This window comes from Nycticebus coucang, chromosome 12 (assembly GCF_027406575.1).
Source record: "Nycticebus coucang isolate mNycCou1 chromosome 12, mNycCou1.pri, whole genome shotgun sequence".
In the NCBI taxonomy this organism is placed as follows: domain Eukaryota; kingdom Metazoa; phylum Chordata; class Mammalia; order Primates; family Lorisidae; genus Nycticebus; species Nycticebus coucang.
The window spans coordinates 98966855-98989629 of NC_069791.1; the positions used below are offsets into that span (position 1 = coordinate 98966855).

General features: G+C 39.7%; 1 protein-coding gene and 2 pseudogenes across 2 annotated transcripts in view; all 3 read left to right on the plus strand.

Annotated features, from left to right (window-relative positions):
- LOC128562047 (ATP-binding cassette sub-family A member 17-like) overlaps nucleotides 1-22775 on the plus strand; it is a 150105-nt gene that overhangs the window by 46748 nt on the left and 80582 nt on the right. Inside the window, exons 10-12 of the mRNA XM_053556652.1 lie at nucleotides 1261-1378; nucleotides 9814-9987; nucleotides 22069-22239. Coding sequence (XP_053412627.1) covers nucleotides 1261-1378; nucleotides 9814-9987; nucleotides 22069-22239 — 463 coding nt within the window. The remainder of the gene's footprint in view (nucleotides 1-1260; nucleotides 1379-9813; nucleotides 9988-22068; nucleotides 22240-22775) is intronic.
- On the plus strand, nucleotides 11486-13523 carry LOC128561849 (ornithine aminotransferase, mitochondrial-like; annotated as a pseudogene). The gene has a single exon (XR_008373354.1). The product of XR_008373354.1 is annotated as an ornithine aminotransferase, mitochondrial-like (transcript).
- LOC128561086 (ubiquitin-conjugating enzyme E2 K-like) lies at nucleotides 14779-16477 on the plus strand (annotated as a pseudogene).

The following is a 22775-nucleotide window of genomic DNA, read 5'->3' on the forward strand; positions in this document are numbered from 1 at the left end:
CATGGTTGGTGGTGCTGAGATTGAATACATGATGGAAATGGTCATTGATGACCACCTGAAAGCCCCACGTCAATATGCGATGGTAGCTGCTGAAACTTGGAGGACTTGAGCATTTAAGATCTTTAGGATCAGGAAGAGCTTTGCCCTCTTTCAGTTCCCAGCTCTTTTGGTACTGGACATGGGAGTGGTTAATTTCATGACTAAAGAGAATGCCAAGAAATATATTTTATAAACTTTAAAGCATTATAAATGTTATACTGTACAAATAGTTGAAAATAGTTATTATAAAAGATGAGAACATTTTTAACATCTTTAGTATCTTGGGTTTTTTTCTTTTATATTCTTTTTTTTTTTTTTTTGGCCGAGGCTGGGTTTGAACCCACCACCTCTGGCATATGGGACCGGCACCCTACTCACTGAGCCACAGGTGCCGCCCATTCTTTTATATTCTTAATGGAATTCAGAGTTAAAATTTGTCAACTTGCTTTTGATAACTAAATTATAACTCACTATTTGGATATATGAATTTACATTCTAAATTACAAAAATAGAGGCAGTTTGGACAAAGGAAGACAAGAAAACCCGGACTGAACAGCAAACTATATAAAACAAAGGAAATAACCAGAAAACATTAAAAAGAGAAGATACAAGATTTCAAAAGAAATATCAAAAATTATCTATAATAATGATAATGACAAATGAGATACACTCACTCATAGAAGAAAAAAATATTCACACTGGTCCAAAATTAAATCCAAACTTAAGCTTTGAAAAAGAATAATCACATGTTTACATGTATAGGGCATAATTTATAAATGGTAATGAGTGCTGAATCAAAGGTCTTCCTTAAAAATCTATATATGTTATTTAGTTTATGATAATATCAGATTTTAAAAATATTTTCCTCATTGGGCGGTGCCTGTGGCTCAGTGGGTAGGGCACCGGCCTCATATCCTGAGGGTGGTAGGTTCAAACCCAGGCCGGGCCAGCTAAAATAGCAATGAGAATTGCAACAAAAAATAGCCAGATGTTGTGGCAGGTGCCCATAGTCCCAGCTACTCAGGAGGCTGAGGCAAGAGAATCGCTTAAGCCCAAGAGTTGGAGGTTGCTGAGAACTGTGACACCACAGCACTCTACCAAGGGCAACAAAGTGAGACCCTGTCTCAAAAAAAATTTTTTTCTTCATTTTCTGACAGCAATTTATGCTTTCTCCTTATTCTTTCCATGTAAACATTATGTACATCTATTATTATTTTATAGGTTGAAAATGTGGCAGTGTTCAAGAATAGTGACCCTAGTTTGATATTTGTTTTCCTCATGTGTTTTGCTATTGCCACAATTTTCTTTGCCTTCATGGTCAGCACATTCTTCCAAAGAGGTGAGTCCTGAGGTAATTTTTTTTTTTTTAAATCGGGAGGTTCTTATGACTTTTTTTTCTGGCATCATTGATATTCCCATTCCTTACATTATTGATTATTTCTCAAGAGCCAAGTTTTCACTTTTATGATTATTTTATCAATAAAAGACTTCTATTTCCCACTGAAGTCTTATTGAAACATCTGTCTAGGGCCAGGCTCGGTGGCTCACACCTGTAATCCCACCTCTTCGGGAGGCTGAGGTGGGGGGGGATCTCCTGAACCTCCGACTTTGAGACCAGCCGGAGCTAGAGCAAGACCCCATCTCCAAAAATATAGCCAGGTGTTGTGGTGGGCACCTGTAGTTCTAGCTATTCGGGAGGCTAAAGCAAGAGAATCTCTTGAGCCCAAGAGCTAGAGGTTGCTGTGAACTGTGACGCCAGGGTACTCTACTGGTGTAACAAAGTAAGACTCTGTCTCAAAAAAAAAAAAAGAAAGAAAGAAAAGAAAAGGAACATCTATCTCTCTGTCTGTCTATATGTGTTTTTATGCTTCATTTGGCTCCTTTATGTAATTTCAAATGGAGGCACTAAGTCTCAATATAAAAGGAAATGGGGGCTTGGCACCTGTAGCTCAGTGGCTAAGGTGGCAGCCACATACACCAGAGATGACAGGTTTAAACCCAGCCCGGGCCTGCCAAACAACTATAACCAAAAAATAGACAGGCGTTGTGGCAGGTGCCTGTAGTCTCAGCTACTTGGGAGCCTAAGGCAAGAGAATCACTTAAGCTCAAGAGTTTGAGGTTGCTGTGAGCTGTGATGCCAAAGTACTCTTACCGAGGGTGACAAAGTGAGACTGTCTCCCAAAGAAAAAGGAAATGGGGCCTGTGGTTCAAAGGGGTAGAGCGCCGGCCCCATATGCCAGAGGTGACAGGTTCGAATCCAGCCCCGGTCAAAAAAGGCAAAAAAAAAAAAAAGAAATGGAGAAATAAGACATCTGAGTCAGCTAATTTTCCTGGTCTTGACTGTCAAGTTAGGGCACAATAGTAGGGTGGCTTCTAGGACACCGCAGTAAGAGAGGAATCCCTTCAAATGTGGTCCTGTGAGATGTGTTACCTCTAAAACTATTGGTAGAATTGATAAACCACAAGGGACAAAAAATAATAGGAAGTGGAGTCAAAGGCACAGAGCAGGAGAATTGAATTGTGAATCAACCTCAGAGAGATATAGGTAGAAACATTAATGAAAGATGGGTCCAGTAGGTGACGACAAAAAATAAAAACGGGGGAGGAGGCTGAAAAAAACTGGGGGAAAAATCAAAGTGTAGTATAAATGAAGCCAGGCAGTTTACCATTACATTTGTGAATATTGTACATCACATAGTATGTTCAAATATGTGGGTCCTGGCACATCTCTCTGTCAAGAGGTGATGGAACTCTGCTCACAGGACTGTGTTTAGCCAATGTGCAAAGTGCATAAAATTGTTTTCCTTAATTTGAGCTTGCTATAATTTCAGTTTCATTTGGAACTCTTGTTATGATTTGAAACATTATATTGATAAGTTGGTTTTCACCTTGTAGACACATGCTTGACTCATTTAAATCCACTAAAAATGCTAAATCTGTAAGCCAGTTTTCATCGTCAAGTTCTGGCACAAATTTGGTTTATCAAACATGGGTTTTGAGTGGCAATTGTATCATCTTCTATTAATTTTATAAGTTCCTCTCTTTTACCTACCATTGCCAAGGCACCATCAGTAACCATACGAGGTATGGACAAAGAAAATCGCTTCAATGTATTTTTTACTTCTTCCTATAAATCTCTCTATTTGGGTCTTTTAATGGCACTAAGGAAGATATTTCTTAAGTGACATTATATTCATTATCAATACTTCTAATAAAAATGGCATGTTTAACCATATTTGTAGCATCAGTGCTGTCATCCATTGCCAAAGTATAAAATTAAAAATTAGCAGCTTTACTCTCCACACCTCTTTTGGTAGATTTTCTGATTTCTTCAATTCATCTGGCTATTGTCTGGTGAGACAAACTGACTTTAGAAATGTTCCTCTAGGGAAAATTATATCTATATATTTCCATATATGAATAAACTTACCATCAGTAAATAGTTTTGATTTTTTTGCTATTAAATATGTTACCATATACCTAGCTTTTACAGTGGAATCTATGAGTTACAAGTTAAAAAAAAATATTGTTGGGAAGACAGACTTTTTCAGTTATGCTGTTTTGTCCTTACAACACAGTCCTTCATATGCCTTGAATTTGGCAGCGTATTTTTGCACATAATGCCTTTTCAAATTGTAATCTTTGAAAACTTGCACAAGTTCCCTACAAACTAAGCAGAGTGCCTTACTATTTGCCTTGACCAAAAATAGTTATCTGTCCACTTTTCTTTATTTTTTTTATTAAAGCATAACTCTGTACATTGATGCATTTATGGGGTTCAGTGTATTGCTTTGATATACGATGTGAAATGCTTACATCGAACTGAATAACAAATCCATCACAATTTTACTCATTCCTTAATAGTTTTGAAATGTACCATTGCATCATGCACATTAGGTGAGGTCCCCCCAAATATCCTCCATCCTCCCATATTCCCCCTCCCCTCCCCTCTCTCTCCTCTTCCCTTCTACTTTCTGGTCTATAGTTATTTTTTGCCATTCATATGAATATATAGGTCATTATATATTGATTTCATAGTAGTATTGAGTACATTGGATACTTTTTTCCCCATTCTTAAGATACTTTACTAAGAAGAAAATGTTCCAGGTAAACATAAAAGATGTGAAGTCTCCATCTTTTTTATGGCTGTATAGTATTCCATGGTGTACATATACCAAAATTTGTTAATCCATTCCTGGGTCAATAGGCACTTGGGCTATTTCCATGTCTTGGCTATTATGAATTTGGCTGCAATAAACATTCTGGTGCAAATGTCTTTATTGTAGAATAATTTTTGATCATCTGGGTATATACTTAGTAGAAGAATTACAGGAAAGAACAGTAGGTCTACTTTTAGTTCCTTGAGTGGTCTCTAAACTTCTTTCCAAAAAGGTCGTATTAGCTTGCATTCCCACCATCAGTATAGAAGTGTTCCCTTCTCTCCACATCCATGCCAACGTCTGTAGTTTTGGGATTTTGTGATGTGGGCTAATCTTACTGGAGTTAGACGATATCTCAATGTGTTTTTGATTTGCATTTCTCTGATGATTAAGGATGATGAGCAATTTTCATGTGTTTGTAGGCCATGTGCCTGTCTTCATCAGAGAAGTTTCTGTTCAAGTCTCTTGCCAAATACAAATGGGGTTATTTGTTCTTTTTTATTGATTAGTTTGAGTTCTCTGTAGATTTTAGTTATCAAACCTTTGTCAGAAGCATAACCTCAAAAATCTTCACTCATTCTGAAAGTTGTCTGTTTGCTTTACTTACTGTACTCTTGGCTGTGCAAAAGATTTTTAATTTGATCAGATCCCAGTAATGTATTTTTGGTGTTGCTTTAATTGTCCAGGGGGTCCTCCTCATAAAATATTCTCCCAGGCCAATTTCTTCAAGTGTTTCCCTACACTCTCTTCTAGTATTTTTTTTTTTTTTTGTAGAGACAGAGTCTCACTTTATGGCCCTCGGTAGAGTGCCGTGGCATCACACAGCTCACAGCAACCTCCAACTCCTGGGCTTAAGTGATTCTCTTGCCTCAGCCTCCCGAGAAGCTGGGACTACAGGCGCCCGCCACAACGCCCAGCTATTTTTTGGTTGCAGTTCAGCCGGGGCTGGGTTTGAACCCGCCACCCTCGGTATATGGGGCCGGCGCCTTACCGACTGAGCCACAGGCGCTGCCCTCTTCTAGTATTTTTATAGTTCCATGTCTTAAGTTTAAATCTTTTATCCAGTAAGAATCAATTTTTGTTAATGGTGAAAGGTGGGAGTCCAGTTTCAGTCTTCTACAGATCACCAGCCAGTTCACCCAGCACCATTTGTCAAATAGGGAGTCTTTCCCCCACTGAATATTTTTGATAGGCTTGTTGAAGATCAAATGACAATAAGTAGCTGGGTTCATCTCTTGGGTCTCTATTCTGTTTCATAAATCTACCTCTCTGTTTTTGTGCCAGTACCATGCTGTTTTGATCATCTATAGTATAGATTTATACTATAGCCTGAAGTCTGGTAATGTGATACCTCCTGATTTGTTCTTATTTCTGAGTAATGTATTTGCGATTCAAGGTTTTTTTCTGATTCCATATAAAATGAAGCACTATTTTTTCAAGCTCTTTCAAGTATGACAATGGTGCTTTAGTAGGGATTGCATTAAATCTGTACATTGCTTTGGGCAGTATGGACAAAGACCATATGATTCTCTCAATTGATGCAGAAAAAAACCTTTGATAATATCCAGCATCCTTTCATGATCAGAACACTTAAGAAAACAGGCATGGGGCGGTGCCTGTGGCTCAAAGGAGTAGGGTACTGGCCCCATATGCTGCAGGTGGGTTCAAACACAGCTCTGGCCAAAAACTGCAAAAAAAAAAAAAAAAAAAAAGAAAAGAAAAGAAGGAAAATAGGCATAGAAGGGATATCTACAGCAAACCCACAGCCAATATCATATTGAATGCTGTAAAATTGAAAACATTTCCACTCAGATCAGGAACGAGGGAAGGATGTCCACTGTCTCCACTGCTATTCAACATAGTAACGGAAGTCTTAGCCGTCGCAATCAGGCAAGAGAAGGCCTATCCAAATAGGATCAGAGGAGATCAAACTCTCACTCTTCACTGATGATATGATCCTATACCTGGAAAATCCCAGGGACTCAACTTCAAAACTCTTAGAAGTGATCAAGGGATACAGTACTATCTCTGGATACAAAATCAATACTTACAAATCAGTAGCTTTTATATATGCCAAAAATAGTCAAGCTGGTGCCAAAGAAGATGAAATACCTGGGAATTTATCTAACAAAGGAAGTAAAAGATCTCTATAATGAGGACTATGAAACCCTGAGAAAAGAAATAGCTGAAGATGTTAACAAACAGAAAAATATACCATGCTCAAGGTGAGGAAGCATCAACATTGTTAAAATGTTCATACTACCCAAAGCAATGTACAGATTTAATGCAATCCCTATCAAAGCACCAATGTCATACCTTAAAGAACTTGAAGAAATAGTACTTTGTTTTACATGAAATCAGAAAAAACCTCGAATATCCAATACATTACTTAGAAATAAAAACAAATCAGGAGGCATCACATTACCAGACTTCAGATTATACTATAAATCTATACTGATCAAAACAGCATGGTACTGGCACAAAAATGAAGATGTAGATATATGGAACAGAATAGAGAACCTAGAGGTGAACCCAAGCACATATCGTCATTTGATCTTTGATAAGCCTAAAAAAACATACATTGGTGAAAAGATTCCCTATTTATCAAAGTGGTGCTGGGAGAATTGGCTAGCAACCTGTAGAAGACTGAAACTGGACCCTCACCTTTCACCACGAACAAAAATTCATTCTCACTGGATAAAAAGTTTAAACTTAAGGCATTAAACTATAAAAATACTAGAAGAGGCTTGGTGCCCATAGCACAGTGGTTACAGCACTAGCCACATACAACGAGTATGGCAGATTCGAACTCAGCCAGGGCCAGCTAAATAACTGCAACCAAAAAATAGCCAGCATTGTGGCAGGCACCTGTAGTCCCAGCTACTTGGGAGGTTGAGGCAAGAGAATCACTTAAGCTTAAGAGTTTGAGGTTGTTGTGAGCTGTGAGGGTGACATAGTGAGACTCTGTCTCAAAAAAAAAAAAAAAAAAGTTGACCTGCCATTTGATCCTGAAATACTAGGTATCTATCTAGATGAATAAAAATCCTTTTACAACAAATACATTTGCATTAGAATGTTTATTGCAGCCCAATTCACAATAGCCAAGTCGTGGAAGCAGCCTAAATGCCTATCTACCCATAAATGGATAAACAAATAGTGGTATATGTATATCATGGAATACTATGCAGCCCTAAAAAGAGGGAGACTTTATATCTTTTATCTTTACCTGGATGGAGCTGGAACATACTCTTCTTGGTAAAGTACCTTAAGAATGGGGAAAAAAGTATCCAATGTACTCAATACTATTATGAAACCAATATATAAACACTTATTCATTCATACAAATGATAAAACAAAAAGATAGTCCAGAAATAAAGAGGGGAGAGGAGAAAGAGGAAAGGGGAGGGAGGAGAGCAAGGGGAGAGAGAGTATTTGGCAGGATCTCACCTAATGTACACAATGCAATACATTTCAAAACAACTAAGAGTTTATTATAAATGTTTTACCACAAAAATAAGTGAGGTGATGGTTATATTAATTAGTTTGATTGAAACCAGTGGTTCTCAACCTTCCTAATGCCACGGCCCTTTACTACAGTTCCCATGGGTCATGACCCACAGGGTGAGAACTGCTGATTTAAACCTTCCTCCTTGTATATAAAATCATCATATTGTACCTCATAAATGTATACAATTATGATTTAATAAAAATTAAGTTTATAAAAAACTCTTATTTTGGCCTCAGAGTGCTTTGCTTGCATCTCACTATGGACTCTGACCTTGAGCATTCATTTCTTCACCTGTGAAATTATGAAAATATTAGTAATTACTTCATAAGTTATGAGTGTTAAATGGGATATTGCACATGAGATGCTGAGAATAGTATTTGGCATATAGTAAGTGCTTAGTGAATGTTAGTGATTATTATCACCTTTGACAAAAGAAAAACAAAGGATTCAGAGAAGTCATAGAATATTAGCCAAGGGTTCACATGGCCAGATGAAGCAAAAACCACTTCATGCCTTAACTGCAGCTCTTTCTTTTACATATAAACCCTCATATTTTCCATTCTTATTGTCTTAACCTCCTAGAAGTCAAACATTTACACTTAACTTGACTTCAGCCCCCAGACTTCAGACAGATTGGCCTTGTTTCCAAATCTGGAGTCACTGTTTAGAGACTGAAAAACCTATAATCAATGACTGTAAATTACTATCCCCATGACACTGAGCAAATTTACATAATGTGGCTGAAGTTCAGTTTCCTCTAAACTGGGAGGTTATGAAGATTAAATAAGATGATGTCTTTAAAGTATTGTTCGTAGTACCATAGGGCTTAATAGAAGCTATAGAAATCTACCACTCATCTTTCAAGAAAAATATTTTTTGGGGGGGTGTTTTTGAGGCAGGGTCTCACTCTGTCACTTGGGCTGGAGTATAGTGGCATTATCATAGCTCTCTCATTGCAACCTCAAACTCTAATGCTCAGGTGATCCTTCCATCTCAGTCCCCTGAGTAGCTCGGACTATAGGCATGTGCCACCACACTCAGTTAACTTTTCTGTTTTTTATAGAGACAGGGTCTTGCTACATTGCCCAGGCTAGTTTTGAACTCCTGGCCTCAAGCACTTCTCCCACCTGACCCTCCCAAAGTCCTCAGATTATAAGTGCAAGTTACTGCACTCACGTTAGAAGAGGAATTTTATCATAGGAGACATTAACACAGTTTTAGGGAGAGGAAGTTGTAGGCAGTTAGATATTTGTGCCTTTATGTAAGGATCCATTCATTTTTTTAAGTGCCACAATTCTTCATCTTTCCCTAGTGAGAATGCAACTATAGAAGGTTTCTATCAACATTTCTTAAAAGATGGCTTTCCTGGCTTGGCACCTCTAGCTCAAGTGGCTAAGGTACCAGCCACATATACCAGAGCTGGCGGGTTCAAATCTAGCTCGGGCCTGCCAAACAACAATGACAACTACACCAAAAAATAGACGAGCGTGGGCGGCGCCTGTGGCTCAGTGAGCGGGGCGCCGACCCCATATGCTGAGGGTGGCGGGTTCAAACCCAGCCCCGGCCAAACTGCAACAAAAGGATAGCCGGGCGTTGTGGTGGGTGCCTGTAGTCCCAGCTACTCGGGAGGCTGAGGCAGGAGAATCGCCTAAGCCTAGGAGTTGGAGGTTGCTGTGAGCTGTGTGATGCCATGGCACTCTACCGAGGGCAATAAAGTGAAACTCTGTCTCTACAAAAAAAAAAAAAAATAGACGAGCGTTGTGGTGGGCCCCTGTAGTCCCAGCTACTTGGGAGGTGGAGGCAGGAGAATCGCTTGAGCCCAGGAGTTGGAGGTTGCTGTGAGCAGTGATGCCACAGCACTCTACCCAGGGTGACAGCTTGAGGCTCTGTCTCAAAAAAAAAAAAAAAAAAATGGCTTTCCTTTCTTTTATCATTATTTTTACCAAGCCCACTCGTCTACAAAAGATTGCCTCCCTTCCAAAATGCCAAAACAAACAGAGACACTTTTTTATTCCAAGACAGGGAAAGGGGGCATGTGTCACCATTGGACACCATTCTCTGTCCACTACTAACAAAGCTCTGCATTTCTTTCCTCTGAACTTATAGCCCATGCTGGAACTGCCTTAGGAGGCATCATTTTCTTCTTCACCTACCTCCCGTACCTGTACCTCAGTTTCAGCTATACTCAGAGAAGCTTCTTTCAAAAAATTATCTCTTGTCTCTTTTCAAATGTTGCCATGGCAATGGGAGTCCGACTTATCTCCATGTTTGAAGCAGAAGGTAAGCCTTATTGCTTCTCTGCTGCCTTGAAGCTTTACCAGGGGCAAGGCTGACCTTTGTTTCCAAATAAACATAATTGGCACATTCTACTTGGTGTTCTGAGCACTTCCAAAATACTTAAAACTATGGTGAGTACTCTATGGAATACTAAAGAAATATAGAATATGGTTCACAACATATTGTTTACAATGTAACTGGGGAGAAAAACTAAAGCATATTAAAGAATTAAGAAATTATATCCCTATATAATTAGATAAAGATAATAAATATAGGTTTGCGATTAGAAGTTCAGATAATATTTTAGAACTTTACAGATAATGTAGAACTTTTTACGTATATTTTATTCTTATAGCCTTCTGGAATCTCTTCTTTTACAGCTGATTTAGGGGATCTTCTATTAGAGGTATTCTAGCTCACTTATAACTTCCACAGTTGGAGTGCAGTCCTAAATTTTTGTTTGCCGTATGTTTCTGGAGTTCAAAGAATCCCTCTTAATACCTACAGTTCATTGCAGAAAATTGCAGCCCAAATATCAATCAAAATATAGGGCCAACTGAGTTTGATGAGGTTTTGATACTTACTGTTTCCAGTTTCAGTGGTACACTAAGATGGTACACTGTGAATGTTCTGGCAAGTGCCTTCATTACTCAACCTTAACTATTATCACCAGAGCCCTGGTTCCAAATGTTACCTCTCGGTTTTGCAGTAGATGACTGGAGTAGGAGTTGTAAGTTGGATCTAGTGTGTGGATACCCTTGCTATAATTGGGATAACCCTAATGATTTCATCAGAGGCACCACCTAACAATGAATTGTTGGATGGTCCAAATGGGCCCTTGGCTTAAAGCTGTGTAAAATATAGTAAAAGATTTTAAGTTGACCAGAATTTGTTAAAAGTAAGTAGTTTTCTTTAATAAAGCAATGATGAGATCACAATTATAAATGCTCGTGGGAAAAAATAGATTTAAAAGAGTATGTCTGATTCCTTATATCTGAGTTTCCCAAACCCCCAGGCCGCAGACCACGTGGCATCACCACCTAAGTTCCTCCTCCTCCCCTACCATCCCATCTGCTTCCCCTACCCACCTTTACATTCATGGAAAAATTATCTTTCAAAGAACCAGTCCCTGGTGCCAAAAAAGTTGGGGCCCGTTTCATATGTTAGTGAATGAATATGGATTCTTTGTGGGGCCCATCTGTTGCAAGTTGAGAGAATTGGGGCGAGAGGTTTCACTGAGTGAACTCTTAGATTTGTCACACACCAAGGGTCTCTTGGTTTGAAAGCACACTGACCTCATTGAACTTGGGATCAATGTTCCTTCATGAAGGGCACAGGATGGCTCACAAATGCTATGTCTACAGTTATGGCTGAAGGAACACAGATGAATATGCTCACAAGCAGGGAGTAATTCCTAAGGATATGAATAATAAAATGTTGGGAACCCACGGGCAATTTTTCTTATTTAAAAATTCTTGTGGCTGAGCTTCGTTGACGCCCTGGGAGTCGCTTGTCTTCTGCACTCGTCAGGGGATAATTGAACACTCTGAATACTGTCCCAGCATCTCTGGATAAAAATCTGTATTCTAGTCTGAACTGTGGGAAGAAAGGATTGTTGATCTGTGGTTTTCCTGCTTGAAGGATACAATGTTTTCCAAACTAGCACATTTGCAGAAGGTTGTTGTGCTTCCTCGTAGAGTTCATTCTTCAGTGGCTTCTGCCACATCTGTTGCAACTAAAAAAACGGTCCAAGGCCCTCCATCCTCTGAGTACATTTTTGAAAGGGAATCTAAATATGGTGCTCATAACTACCATCCTTTACCTGTAGCCCTGGAGAGAGGAAAAGGTGTTTACCTATGGGACGTAGAAGGCAGAAAATATTTTGACTTCCTGAGTTCTTATAGTGCTGTTAACCAAGGGCATTGTCATCCAAAGATTGTGAATGCTCTAAAGAGTCAAGTGGATAAATTGACTTTAACATCTAGGGCTTTCTATAATAATGTACTTGGTGAATATGAGGAGTACATTACTAAACTTTTCAACTATCACAAAGTTCTTCCTATGAATACAGGAGTAGAGGCTGGAGAGACTGCCTGCAAACTAGCTCAGAGATGGGGCTATTCCATGAAGGGAATTCAGAAATACAAAGCAAAGATTGTTTTTGCAGCTGGAAATTTTTGGGGTAGGACTTTGTCTGCTATCTCCAGTTCCACGGACCCAACCAGTTATGATGGTTTTGGACCATTTATGCCAGGATTTGAAATCATTCCGTATAACGATCTGTCTGCATTAGAGCATGCTCTTCAAGACCCAAATGTTGCTGCGTTTATGGTTGAGCCAATCTAGGGTGAAGCCGGAGTTGTTGTCCCAGATCCAGGCTACCTAATGGGAGTACAGGAACTCTGCACCAGGCACCAGGTTCTGTTTATTGCTGATGAAATACAGACAGGATTGGCCAGAACTGGTAGATGGCTGGCTGTTGATCATGAAAATGTCAGACCTGATATAGTCCTTCTTGGAAAGGCCCTTTCTGGGGGCCTATACCCTGTGTCTGCGGTGTTGTGTGATGATGAAATAATGCTGACCATCAAACCAGGGGAACACGGGTCCACGTATGGGGGCAACCCGCTGGGCTGCCTGTGGCTATTGCAGCCCTTGAGGTTTTAGAAGAAGAAAACCTTGCAGAAAATGCAAACAAAATGGGTACTATCTTGAGAAATGAACTCATGAAGCTACCCGCTGATATTGTCACTGCCGTAAGAGGAAAAGGATTATTAAATGCTATTGTTATTAAAGAAACAAAAGATTATGATGCTTGGAAGGTGTGTCTGCAACTCCGAGATAATGGACTTCTGGCCAAGCCAACGCATCAGGTTTGCTCCACCACTAGTGATCAAGGAGGATGAGATTCGAGAATCCATTGAAATCATTAACAAGACCATCTTGTCTTTCTGAGGGCTCCCGCTGGAGGGAATCTGCTGGAAATGTGGTCTAAAAGCTCTGCTTTTAATGCAGGCACATTTCACTCCTACATGTCTTCAAAGACTTTTTTTGAACTATATATTTTTTTCAGTTGATACATAATAGAATGACATTTATGAGCCTGCAGTTTGCTGTATAACATAAGAGAATGTAATGGCATCTATATTCAGTGTAATGTTTCTATGTGCATGTAATCTATATATAGACAGCCATTAAAACAAGTCCTTTGGTGTAATTTATATATGTTTTTATAATTTCTTTGCTGGTATAAATATTTCATATTTGAAAGAGTTATCTTTGAGCTATTACATAAAGGGCTTGATCAACCTTATAAAGTTAAATCATTATATTTATTTGAGTGTAAAAGTATAGTTAGAATGAACAATACTTGATAGCACAACAAGGTGACTGTAATCAACAATAAGTTGGGGCATAATTTAAAATAACTAGAAGAGTGGAATTGGAATGTTCTCAACACAAAGGAAAACATTAAATGCCTGAGGTGATGGACACCCCAGTCACCCTGATTTGATTAATACACATGTGTGCCTGTACCCTGTAAAGATACACAACAGTTACGTACCCCTAGTAATTAAAAATTAAAAAGTTGAAATCACCATAATAATTGGATTTTAGGAAGTGTTAATGGTTAAACACGGATGAAATACTAGTCTTAAGTGAACTTCTGTTGGCTAACACCAGGTGTGCTCTATGGATAGCATTATTTTGAATTAAGGATTAATGTTTAACCTTTATAAATTATATTCTAAGTGCTAGATTATAATTTGTAAAAAAATGTTTATTTTTAATGTTTCTCTAAATTTAAAATAAAGCTCATATTTCTAATGCCAAAAAAATAAAAAAAATAAAAATTCTTGTAAGTTCACTGGATTAGATTTTTCTACTCATTGCACCTATCTGCTCGAATTAATTACAGACTTTATAAATAGCGAGTGAACTAATGAAATTCCTCTAGATATTTTCTCAATAAGTCTAGCGTAGAACTTTCAGTTGTACTCTTGAGCATTAATCACTGTACACAAAATATTTCAGAACTCTGGGTTAAGGGTTAATGGGCCTACTCCATTGGTATGGAAGGAACAGTTCAGCCTGTTCCTAAAATCGGGACCTGCATGTTTGTGGAGCAGCTGGCCTTGTCACTTGAGGCTATCATTTATTGATTAATTGATTGATTTATTATTTGATAGATTGTTTTTAGTTTTGGAGAGACTCAATAAATAGCATATTTCTTCTTTCCTTGATTTCTGAACCAATTGATAATTTTTTTTTTTTTTTTTGCAGCTTTTGGTCAGGGCTGAGTTTGAACCCACCACCTCCGGTATATGGGGCCGGCGCCCTACTCCTTTGAGCTAATTGATAATTGAGTAATAATTGAATAAATTATTTATTATTATAATAAAATGAATAATCATCATATTAATACCAACATATTCCTTTTATAACTCACAAAGACTACTTTGGGTGATGTAGCTTAGCATGAAAGGTAGATGGACTTATTAACTCCCTGCTTCCCAGTTTCTACCATGGGACAATCTATCTGAGACAAAGTTTGACCCAGCAGAACAGTTTGAGCCACATACCCATTTATCAGCCTTTCATTGTTGTGGAATGGAAAGAGAAAAAGAAAGAAATTAAATTTTGCCCCTCCCATGTTTTTTTTGGACTTTGGAAAAATAACTAGACCCAATTGACAAACATGTTTCTTGTTGCTAACCAACCAGGTATTATATTTTTGTGGAAAGAGTAACTCTAAGGTAAGAGGCCGGTAGGTTTAGAGAAACATCCTTCGTCATGGAAGTCAGAGAGGTGGAGAGGAGGCACTATTTGGGGGTGGGGAGGAGGAGGCATTATTATCTAAGTGGCAGTAAACTGTGAGAAATGGAGTCTAATCCATTTAAGACTTTATCTATTTTACCACTCCATATCCTCAGTGTCCAGACTAAGATCTGGTAAAATGTAGACACTCAATATATATTTGTTAAGTGAATGAAAGAATGAATGAATGAATTAGGATCACTTGGCTTTCTGGCAGGAAGTGGAGACTGTACTAAGAAGCAACTGTGAGTGCTTTCTCAGAAGCTATTACAAGGAAAGCTATCTTCTGTCTATATTGTTCAGATCATCCTTCCTACAGAAAATAATGAAAAGCTCCTAGCATTCTTTTTTTTTTTCTTTTGCAGTTTTTGGCCAGGGCTGGGTTTGAACCGGCCACCTCCGGCATAAGGGGACGGTCCCCTACTCCTTTGAGCCACAGGCGCTGCCAAGCTCCTAGCATTCTAGGAGGCTGAGGCGAGTGGATTGCCTGAACTCAGGAGTTTGTAACCACCCGGAGCAAAGTGAGACCCTGTCAACGAATAGAAAAATTACCCTGGGCTGGACGCCCATAGCACAGTGGTTTACGGCACCGGCCACATACCCCGAGGCTGGAGGGCTTGAACCTGGCCCCGGCCAGCCAAGCAACAATGACAACTGCAACAAAAAATAGCCCAGCGTTGTGGCGGGCGCCTGTAGCCTCAGCTACTTGGGAGGCTGAAGCAAGAGAATCACTTAAGCCCAAGAGTTAGAGGTTGCTGTAAGGGTGACATAGTGAGACTCTGTCTCAAAAAAAAAAAAAAAAAAAAAAAGAAACAAAGAAAAGAAAAGAAAAATTACCCTGTTTGGGCGCGGTAGCTCATGCCTGTAATCCCAGCACTTGGGGGGTTGAGTCGGGTGGATTGCTTGAGCTCAGGAGTTCAAGACCAGCCTGAGCAAGAGTGAGACCCTTTCTCTAAAAATAGCCGGACGGACTGAGGCGAACGCTGCGGCCGGGTGGCAGGGGCAGTGTTCATGTGCTTGGGTCTGAATCGCCAAGGGAAGAGGCGGTGGAGGAAGAGGTGGCGGCAGTGGTGGTGATCTAGCAGTGGCGGAGGAGGCGGACGAGCAAAAATCAAATTAAAGTAGATCTTGTAGATGAGCATTTTACAGAATTAAGAGGAGAAATAGCAGGACCTCCAGACATACCATATGAAGGAGGAAGATATCGACTAGAGATAAAAATACCTGAAACATATCCATTTACTCTTCCTAATGTCCAGTTTATCACTGTGACATCCTAGTATTAGTTCTGTCACAGGGGCTATTTGTTTGGATATCCTGAAAGATCAATGGGCTGCAGCAATGACTCCCCGCACGGCGTTACTGTCATTGCAAGCACAGTTTGCAGCTGCAGAACCAGATGCTCCACAAGACGCCATAGTAGCAAATCAGTACAAACAAAATCCCGAAATGTTCAAACAGCTCGATTTGGGGCACATACTATTCTCGAACACCAGTTTCTAGACCAGAATACACGCTAAAAATAGAAAACCTATGCGCTATGGGCTGTGATAGGAATGCAGTAATCGTGGCTTTGTCTTCAAAATCATGGGATGTGGAGACTGCAGCAGAATTGCTTCTGAGTGACAGGCATAAAAAGAGAGCTGCTGATATAGTCAAGCTTTCCTCTTCTTGAGGAGCACCAACATCTGTTATTTTTAGGATTCTGCATGAATTTCTTTTAAACTGGCATTCTTGCCTAACGAAGTTATCTAGCCACCATTGGAGACTGAAAAGAAAAATCCCTGCTCTGTAAATAAAACTAATTAAACGTCTTTGTAAATTAAAAAAAAAATAGCTGGGCATTGTGGTGGGCACCTGTAGTCCCAGCTACTTGGGAGGCTGAGGTAAGAGAATAGAGTTGCTGTGAGCTGTGATGCCAAGGCACTGGCATCTAAAAAAAAAAAAGACTGGGGAAAGGAAGAGCAGAGAGAGGGAAGAAGGGAGGGGGTGGGGTCTTGGTGTGGTGGGGCCACACTTTTTGGGGTCAAAACATGATTGTAAGAGGGACTTTACCTAACAAATGCAATCAGTGTAACCTGGTTTCTTGTACCCTCAATGAATCCCCAACAACAACAAAAAAAGACAAATTGCTTTTCAAAGGAACAACAGTGGGAGCCTAAAGAGAGTGGTTTTATATATTGGCTGTATGAGATAATAGTAATAATTATAATGTCCTTAGGTTTTAAAAAAGAGATGAAATTAAAATACATAAGGGGGTGTTTATAAGATAAATTCATAAATTCTGGAAGAAGAGTAAATATATTAATTTAGACTTCACTAAGTAAAATACACCTGGTATCATTCATTACTGAACCAAGCACGAAAAGGCTAGAAACATGTATAACTTCCAAACTAATAGAAAGAAGGTGTAATAACTAATAAAGATTGGTTGAGTCAAAGAGAAGGTTAAGTAGGGAATGAGAGGAATTATTGTCACATGGCCACCTCTACTCCAAAGGAACCTGAGAAACCAGGAAACAGGATTGTCTTACTTGATTTAGAACGATCAAGATTAAACAGATGTGGGGACAAGGAGAGTTTGCCAAGAAAAAAGCCAGACAAACATGTTGTTAAAAGTTAGAAATGAGGGCGGCACCTGTGGCTCAGTCGGTAAGGCGCCGGCCCCATATACCAAGGATGGCAGGTTCAAACCCTGCCCCGCCGAACTGCAACAAAAAAATAGCCGGGTGTTCTGGCGGGCGCCTGTAGTCCCAGCTACTTGGGAGGCTGAGGCAAGAGAATCGCTTAAGCCCAGGAATTGGAGGTTGCTGTGAGCTGTGTGATGCCATGGCACTCTACCGAGGGCCATAAAGTGAAACTCTGTCTCTACAAAAAAAAAAAAAAAAAAAAGTTAGAAATGATACTACAGAGTTTTGGGATTCAATAAATGATGCTGGGGCAACTGGAGAACATTCTGGTCAAAAATGAAATTGGGGCTCAGCGCCTGTGGCTCAAGCGGCTAAGGTGCCAGCCACATACATCAGAGCTGGCAGGTTTGAATCCAGCTGGAGCCTGCCAAACAACAATGACGGCTGCAACCAAAAAATAGCCTGGCATTGTGGCAGGCACCTGTAGTCCTAGCTACTTGGGAGGTGGAGGCAGGAGAATCGCTTGAGCCCAGGAGTTGGAGGTTGCTCTGAGCTGTGATGCCACAGCACTCTACCCAGGGGGACAGCCTGAGGCTCTGTCTCAAAAAAAAAAAAATGGAATTGGACTTCTAATTTACACCTACACAGAAATCAACTCTAATGTCAAGAAAATGATAAAGATTTTTGGAGATGATATGGAAGAGTATATTCATGTCATTGTAGTAGTGAGGATTTCTTGAACAAGACAGAAGAATAATCAGAAAGTAAAAGAATAAAAAAATTAACATTAAAATACCATAAAGAGAAGGACAAGATAAGCTACAGCTTGGGAATATACTTGCAGTACATTTAACTGGCAGAAGGCTTATATCCATTCAGAATATTTCACGAACCCATACAAACCCATTAGCAATCTGATCTTGTAGTTAAAAATGGGTGAAAAGACTTGACTAGGCATTTTATGAAAAAAAATGATCAATAAACATATATAAGCCAGATGAAAATGAAGTGGCATTAAAGTGCTGAAAGAAGCCAGGCGCAGTGGCTCATACCTGTAATCCTAGCCCTCTAGGTGGCCAAAGTGAGTGGATTGTTTGAGCTTAGGAGTTCAAGACCAGCCTGAGAAAGAGTGGGACCCCTATCTCTACTAAAAATAGAAAAACTAGCCAGGTGTTGTGGCAGGAGCCTGTAGTCCTAGCTACTCGAGAGGCTGAGGCAAGAGGATGAATCAAGCCCAAGAATTTAAGGTTGTTGTGAATGCCTATAATCCTAGCACTCTGGGAGATAGAAGCAGGTAGATCTCTTGAACTCAGGAGTTCAAGACTAGCATGAGGAAAGCAAGACCCCATATCTACTAAAAATAGAAAAATTAACTGGGTGTTGTGACAGGCACCAACTACTCAGAAGGCTAAGGCAAGAGAATCGCTTGAGTCCAAGAGTTTGAGGTTGCTGTGAGCTACGACGACACCATGGCACTCTAGGCAACAGAATGAGACTCTGTCTCAAAATTTATACATATCTATATCTATCTGTCTATCTATATATATATTCCTATATATATGTATGAAGAAAAGACTCTGCAAACAATCCCATCTACCACTGGGCAAAAGACATGAACAGAACCTTCTCTGAGGAAGACAGATGAATGGCTAACAAACATATGAAAAAATGCTCATTGTCCTTAATAATCAGAGAAATGCAAATCAAAACTACCCTGAGGTATGACCTAATCCCACTAAGATTAGCCCACATCACAAAGTCCCAAAGTTTCAGATGCTGGCATGGATGAGGAGAGGAGGGAACACTTCTACACTGTTGGTGGGACTGCAAACTAATACAGCCTCTTTGGAAAGAAGTATGGAGAATCCTCAAAGAACTCAAATTAGATCTTCTAATTTGAAGAACCCCACTACATAGGCATCTACCCAGAAGAAAAAACAATTATTTTGTCATAAAGACATTTGAACTAGATTGTTTATCACACCTCAATTTACAATCACCAAGATGTGGAAACCACCTAAATGCCCATCAACTCAGGAATGGATTAACAAACTGTGGTATATGTGTACCATGGAATACTGTTCAGCCATTAAAAGAGATGGAGACTTTACATCTTTTGTATTAACCTAGATGGAGTTGAAACACATTCTTCTTAGTAAAGTATCACAAGAATGGAAAAGCAAGTATCCAACATACTCAATACTACTATGAAGCCAGTAGATGATCTAATACACGCCTACATAAGAGAAAAACTGAATTCAATTCAAGCTGGGGAGAGGGAGAACAATGGAGAGGGAAGAGGGGGGTTTTGGGGTTCTCTTATTTAATAGGCACAATGTAGAGGTATATGGTACACCTTTTGAGTGTGGGACCCAACTACAAAAGGGACTCTGCCTAACAAATTCAAATATTGTGAGCTGGTTGTTTGTACCCTCACATTAACCTGAAATAAAAACCAAAACAAAATAAAACAAACAAACAAAAAAAAGAAGTGAAGACTGTCAAATAAAAACTGAAAGAATTGTAGAAGACATTACAAGAAATATTGAGCTGGCAGTGCCTGTGGCTCAAGGAGTAGGGCGCCGGTCCCATATGCTGGAGGTGGTGGGTTCAAACCTAGCCCCGACCAAAAACCAAAAAAAAAAAAAAGAAAAGAAAAAGAAATATTGAGCTATTCAGGCAAAAAGAGTATCAGACCCGAAAAAAATGTGAATCTACACAAATAAATTAAGAGCACCGAAAATAAAAAATACAACTTATTTTGTCCAGTATTTTTTTGCTTTAAAAGAGAACCGACTGTCTAAAGCAAAAATGGAAGCAATGAACTGTGTTTATAGCTATGTAAAAGTAAAATGTATGACAACAATAGCACAAAGGATGGGAGGTGAGAATTGGGAATATATTGTTTGAGGTCCTTTACTATACATGAAGTAGTATAATATTATTTGGATGATAGACTCTGACTAAAGAGGATGTATATTGTAAACCCCAAAGCAATATAAAGGTTTTAGGTGAAGTATAAAAGTCAGTGGAGATAAAATGGAATATAAAATTCTCCATTAATGTAAGAAAAGGCAGAAAAAGAAGTTAAAGTTCCATCAGTATGGAACAAATAGAAATGAGTGACAAGATGATAGCTTTTAGTCCAGACAATCAATAATCACGTTAAATGTGAAAGATCTAAATATTCAATTAAAGAGAATAATAAGAGTGGATAAGAAAAGTCAAGCACAAATATGCTGCCTATGAACATCAATGTAGGGGTGGGGTTGTGCTAGGGGTACGTACATTTGGGACTTGAGAGGCAATTGACTTGGTAGTCAATTTTCACAGGTATTTTCTTTGTAATTGTTTGTTAAATTATGTGTGTTTTTCTGAATGAATATTCACAATAAATAAAAATAAAGTTAACTGATAAAAGTTTACTGAGGCAGGAAGGGAGCTTTTCTCTTTCTTCCATTTGGACATGCAGACTTGCTATTTCATGAGCCTGTACCTGGCTTTCATGAACTGAGTGTACTTCATGTTTGCTACAGCTTTGGAATCAGTCCTAGGATGTACAAGATCTCATAACCCAAAGAGAGAATGAAAGGCAAAGCTCTTGGTAGGAGCATACAAACAGACAAGCCAGAGAATTTCATTATCAGAAGGGCCTCAGAGGTCACCTGGTCCTCTTGCTCCTCACAGTGTGGTCCAAAAACCTGCAGCATTAGCAATTCCAGAGACCTTGTTAGACACAGAATCCTGGGTCCAGTCATCTATACCTCATCAGAATCTCATATTAACCAAGTCCCAAGCCACCATGGTAGGGGTGGTGTACAGCATCTTGAAAGCTTTGTTGACTTTTATTCAGATTGAACACTTGGCTCACTTAGGATACATACCAGGAATCGTACCCAGGAATCTCCGTACATACCAAGAATTGGTCCCAAGCCCTTCATCAGTGTTTCCCTTTATTCATGAAGTAAGCACATATAGAGTGTCTGCTGCACAATAGACCCCAAGACAGTCTCTGGCCCCAGAGACCACACACATTTTGGACAATAATAAATGAACAGATTCACAACACAGGGCAGAACCTCTTGTAAGTTAGCACAGGGTGCTCCAGATCCACATGGATTGAGCATCTCGCCCAGACAAGGAGAGTGGGTGTACATGGACTCCTTCTTGGGTAAGGAGCTGTCTGCCCTGACCTTTGAAGTAAGAATTAGCCAAACCAAGAAGGTGGGAGAAGAGTAGGAAAACATTCCAGATAACATGTGTGAAAGTGTGGAGATATACTAAGATACATCTTGGTAATGAAAATATTTTATCTTATGGGAGAAACTTCTTGAGTTTTTTCCTTTCCTGTGCCTAGCATTTGTCCTATAGTGCCCCAGATACAAATGGTCCAGTATTGGTCCATGACGGTTTGAAAAACTCTGGTAACTCTGCTGCTCTGTCTTTTTTCAGAAACAAGACCTCACTAGGTTGTTTAGGCTACAGTGCAGTGACTATTCACAGGCGTGATCACAGCCCAATACAACCTTGAACTTCTAGGTTCAGTCTTTGAGTAGCTGAAACTAAGGCACCTGCCACCACACTCAGATTCTTCTGTGTCTTTGATATGATGACTGATTTCCTTTTTTTCTAATAGGCACAGGCATCCAATGGAGGAACATGGGCAATGTAAGCGGAGAGTTTAACTTCACTCAGGTACTGCTGATGCTACTACTGGACTCTTTCTTATATGGCTTAGTGGCCTGGTATGTGGAGTCCATCTTCCCAGGAAAGTATGGTACACCCAAGCCTTGGTACTTCTTTGCCCTGGTAAGTACTGATGCTGCTGTTTTATAGATTGGTGTGAGACTTTACATTTTTTTTTTTTCCTTTTTTGAGACAGAGTCTCACTGTTACCCTTGGTAGAGTGTTGTGGCATCATAGCTCACAGCAAACCTCAAACTCCTGGGCTTAAGTAATTCTCTTGCCTCAGCCTCCCAAGTAGCTGGGACTACAGGTGCCTGCCACAACGCCCGGCTATTTTTTTTGTTATTGCAGTTGTCATTGTTGTTTAGCAGGCCCAGGCCAGCATTGAACCTGCCACCCTTGGTGTATGTGACGGCGCCCTATTCACTGAGCTACAGGCACCAAGCCAGACTTTACACTGTTATCATCAGTATTCCTATCCCTCTCAGTGATGTTCTGATTCAAATCTCAAACTACAGGAAGTCTCTAACCTGGGTTCATCCCAAACCTGTCAGCTTATGGTTGCCAATGGAGCATAATTAACAATGAGTCTAAGTTTCTCTGACTCTTACCCCACAGCTCATGCCTGGCCTCAGTCCATACAGAGGCTGCCCACCC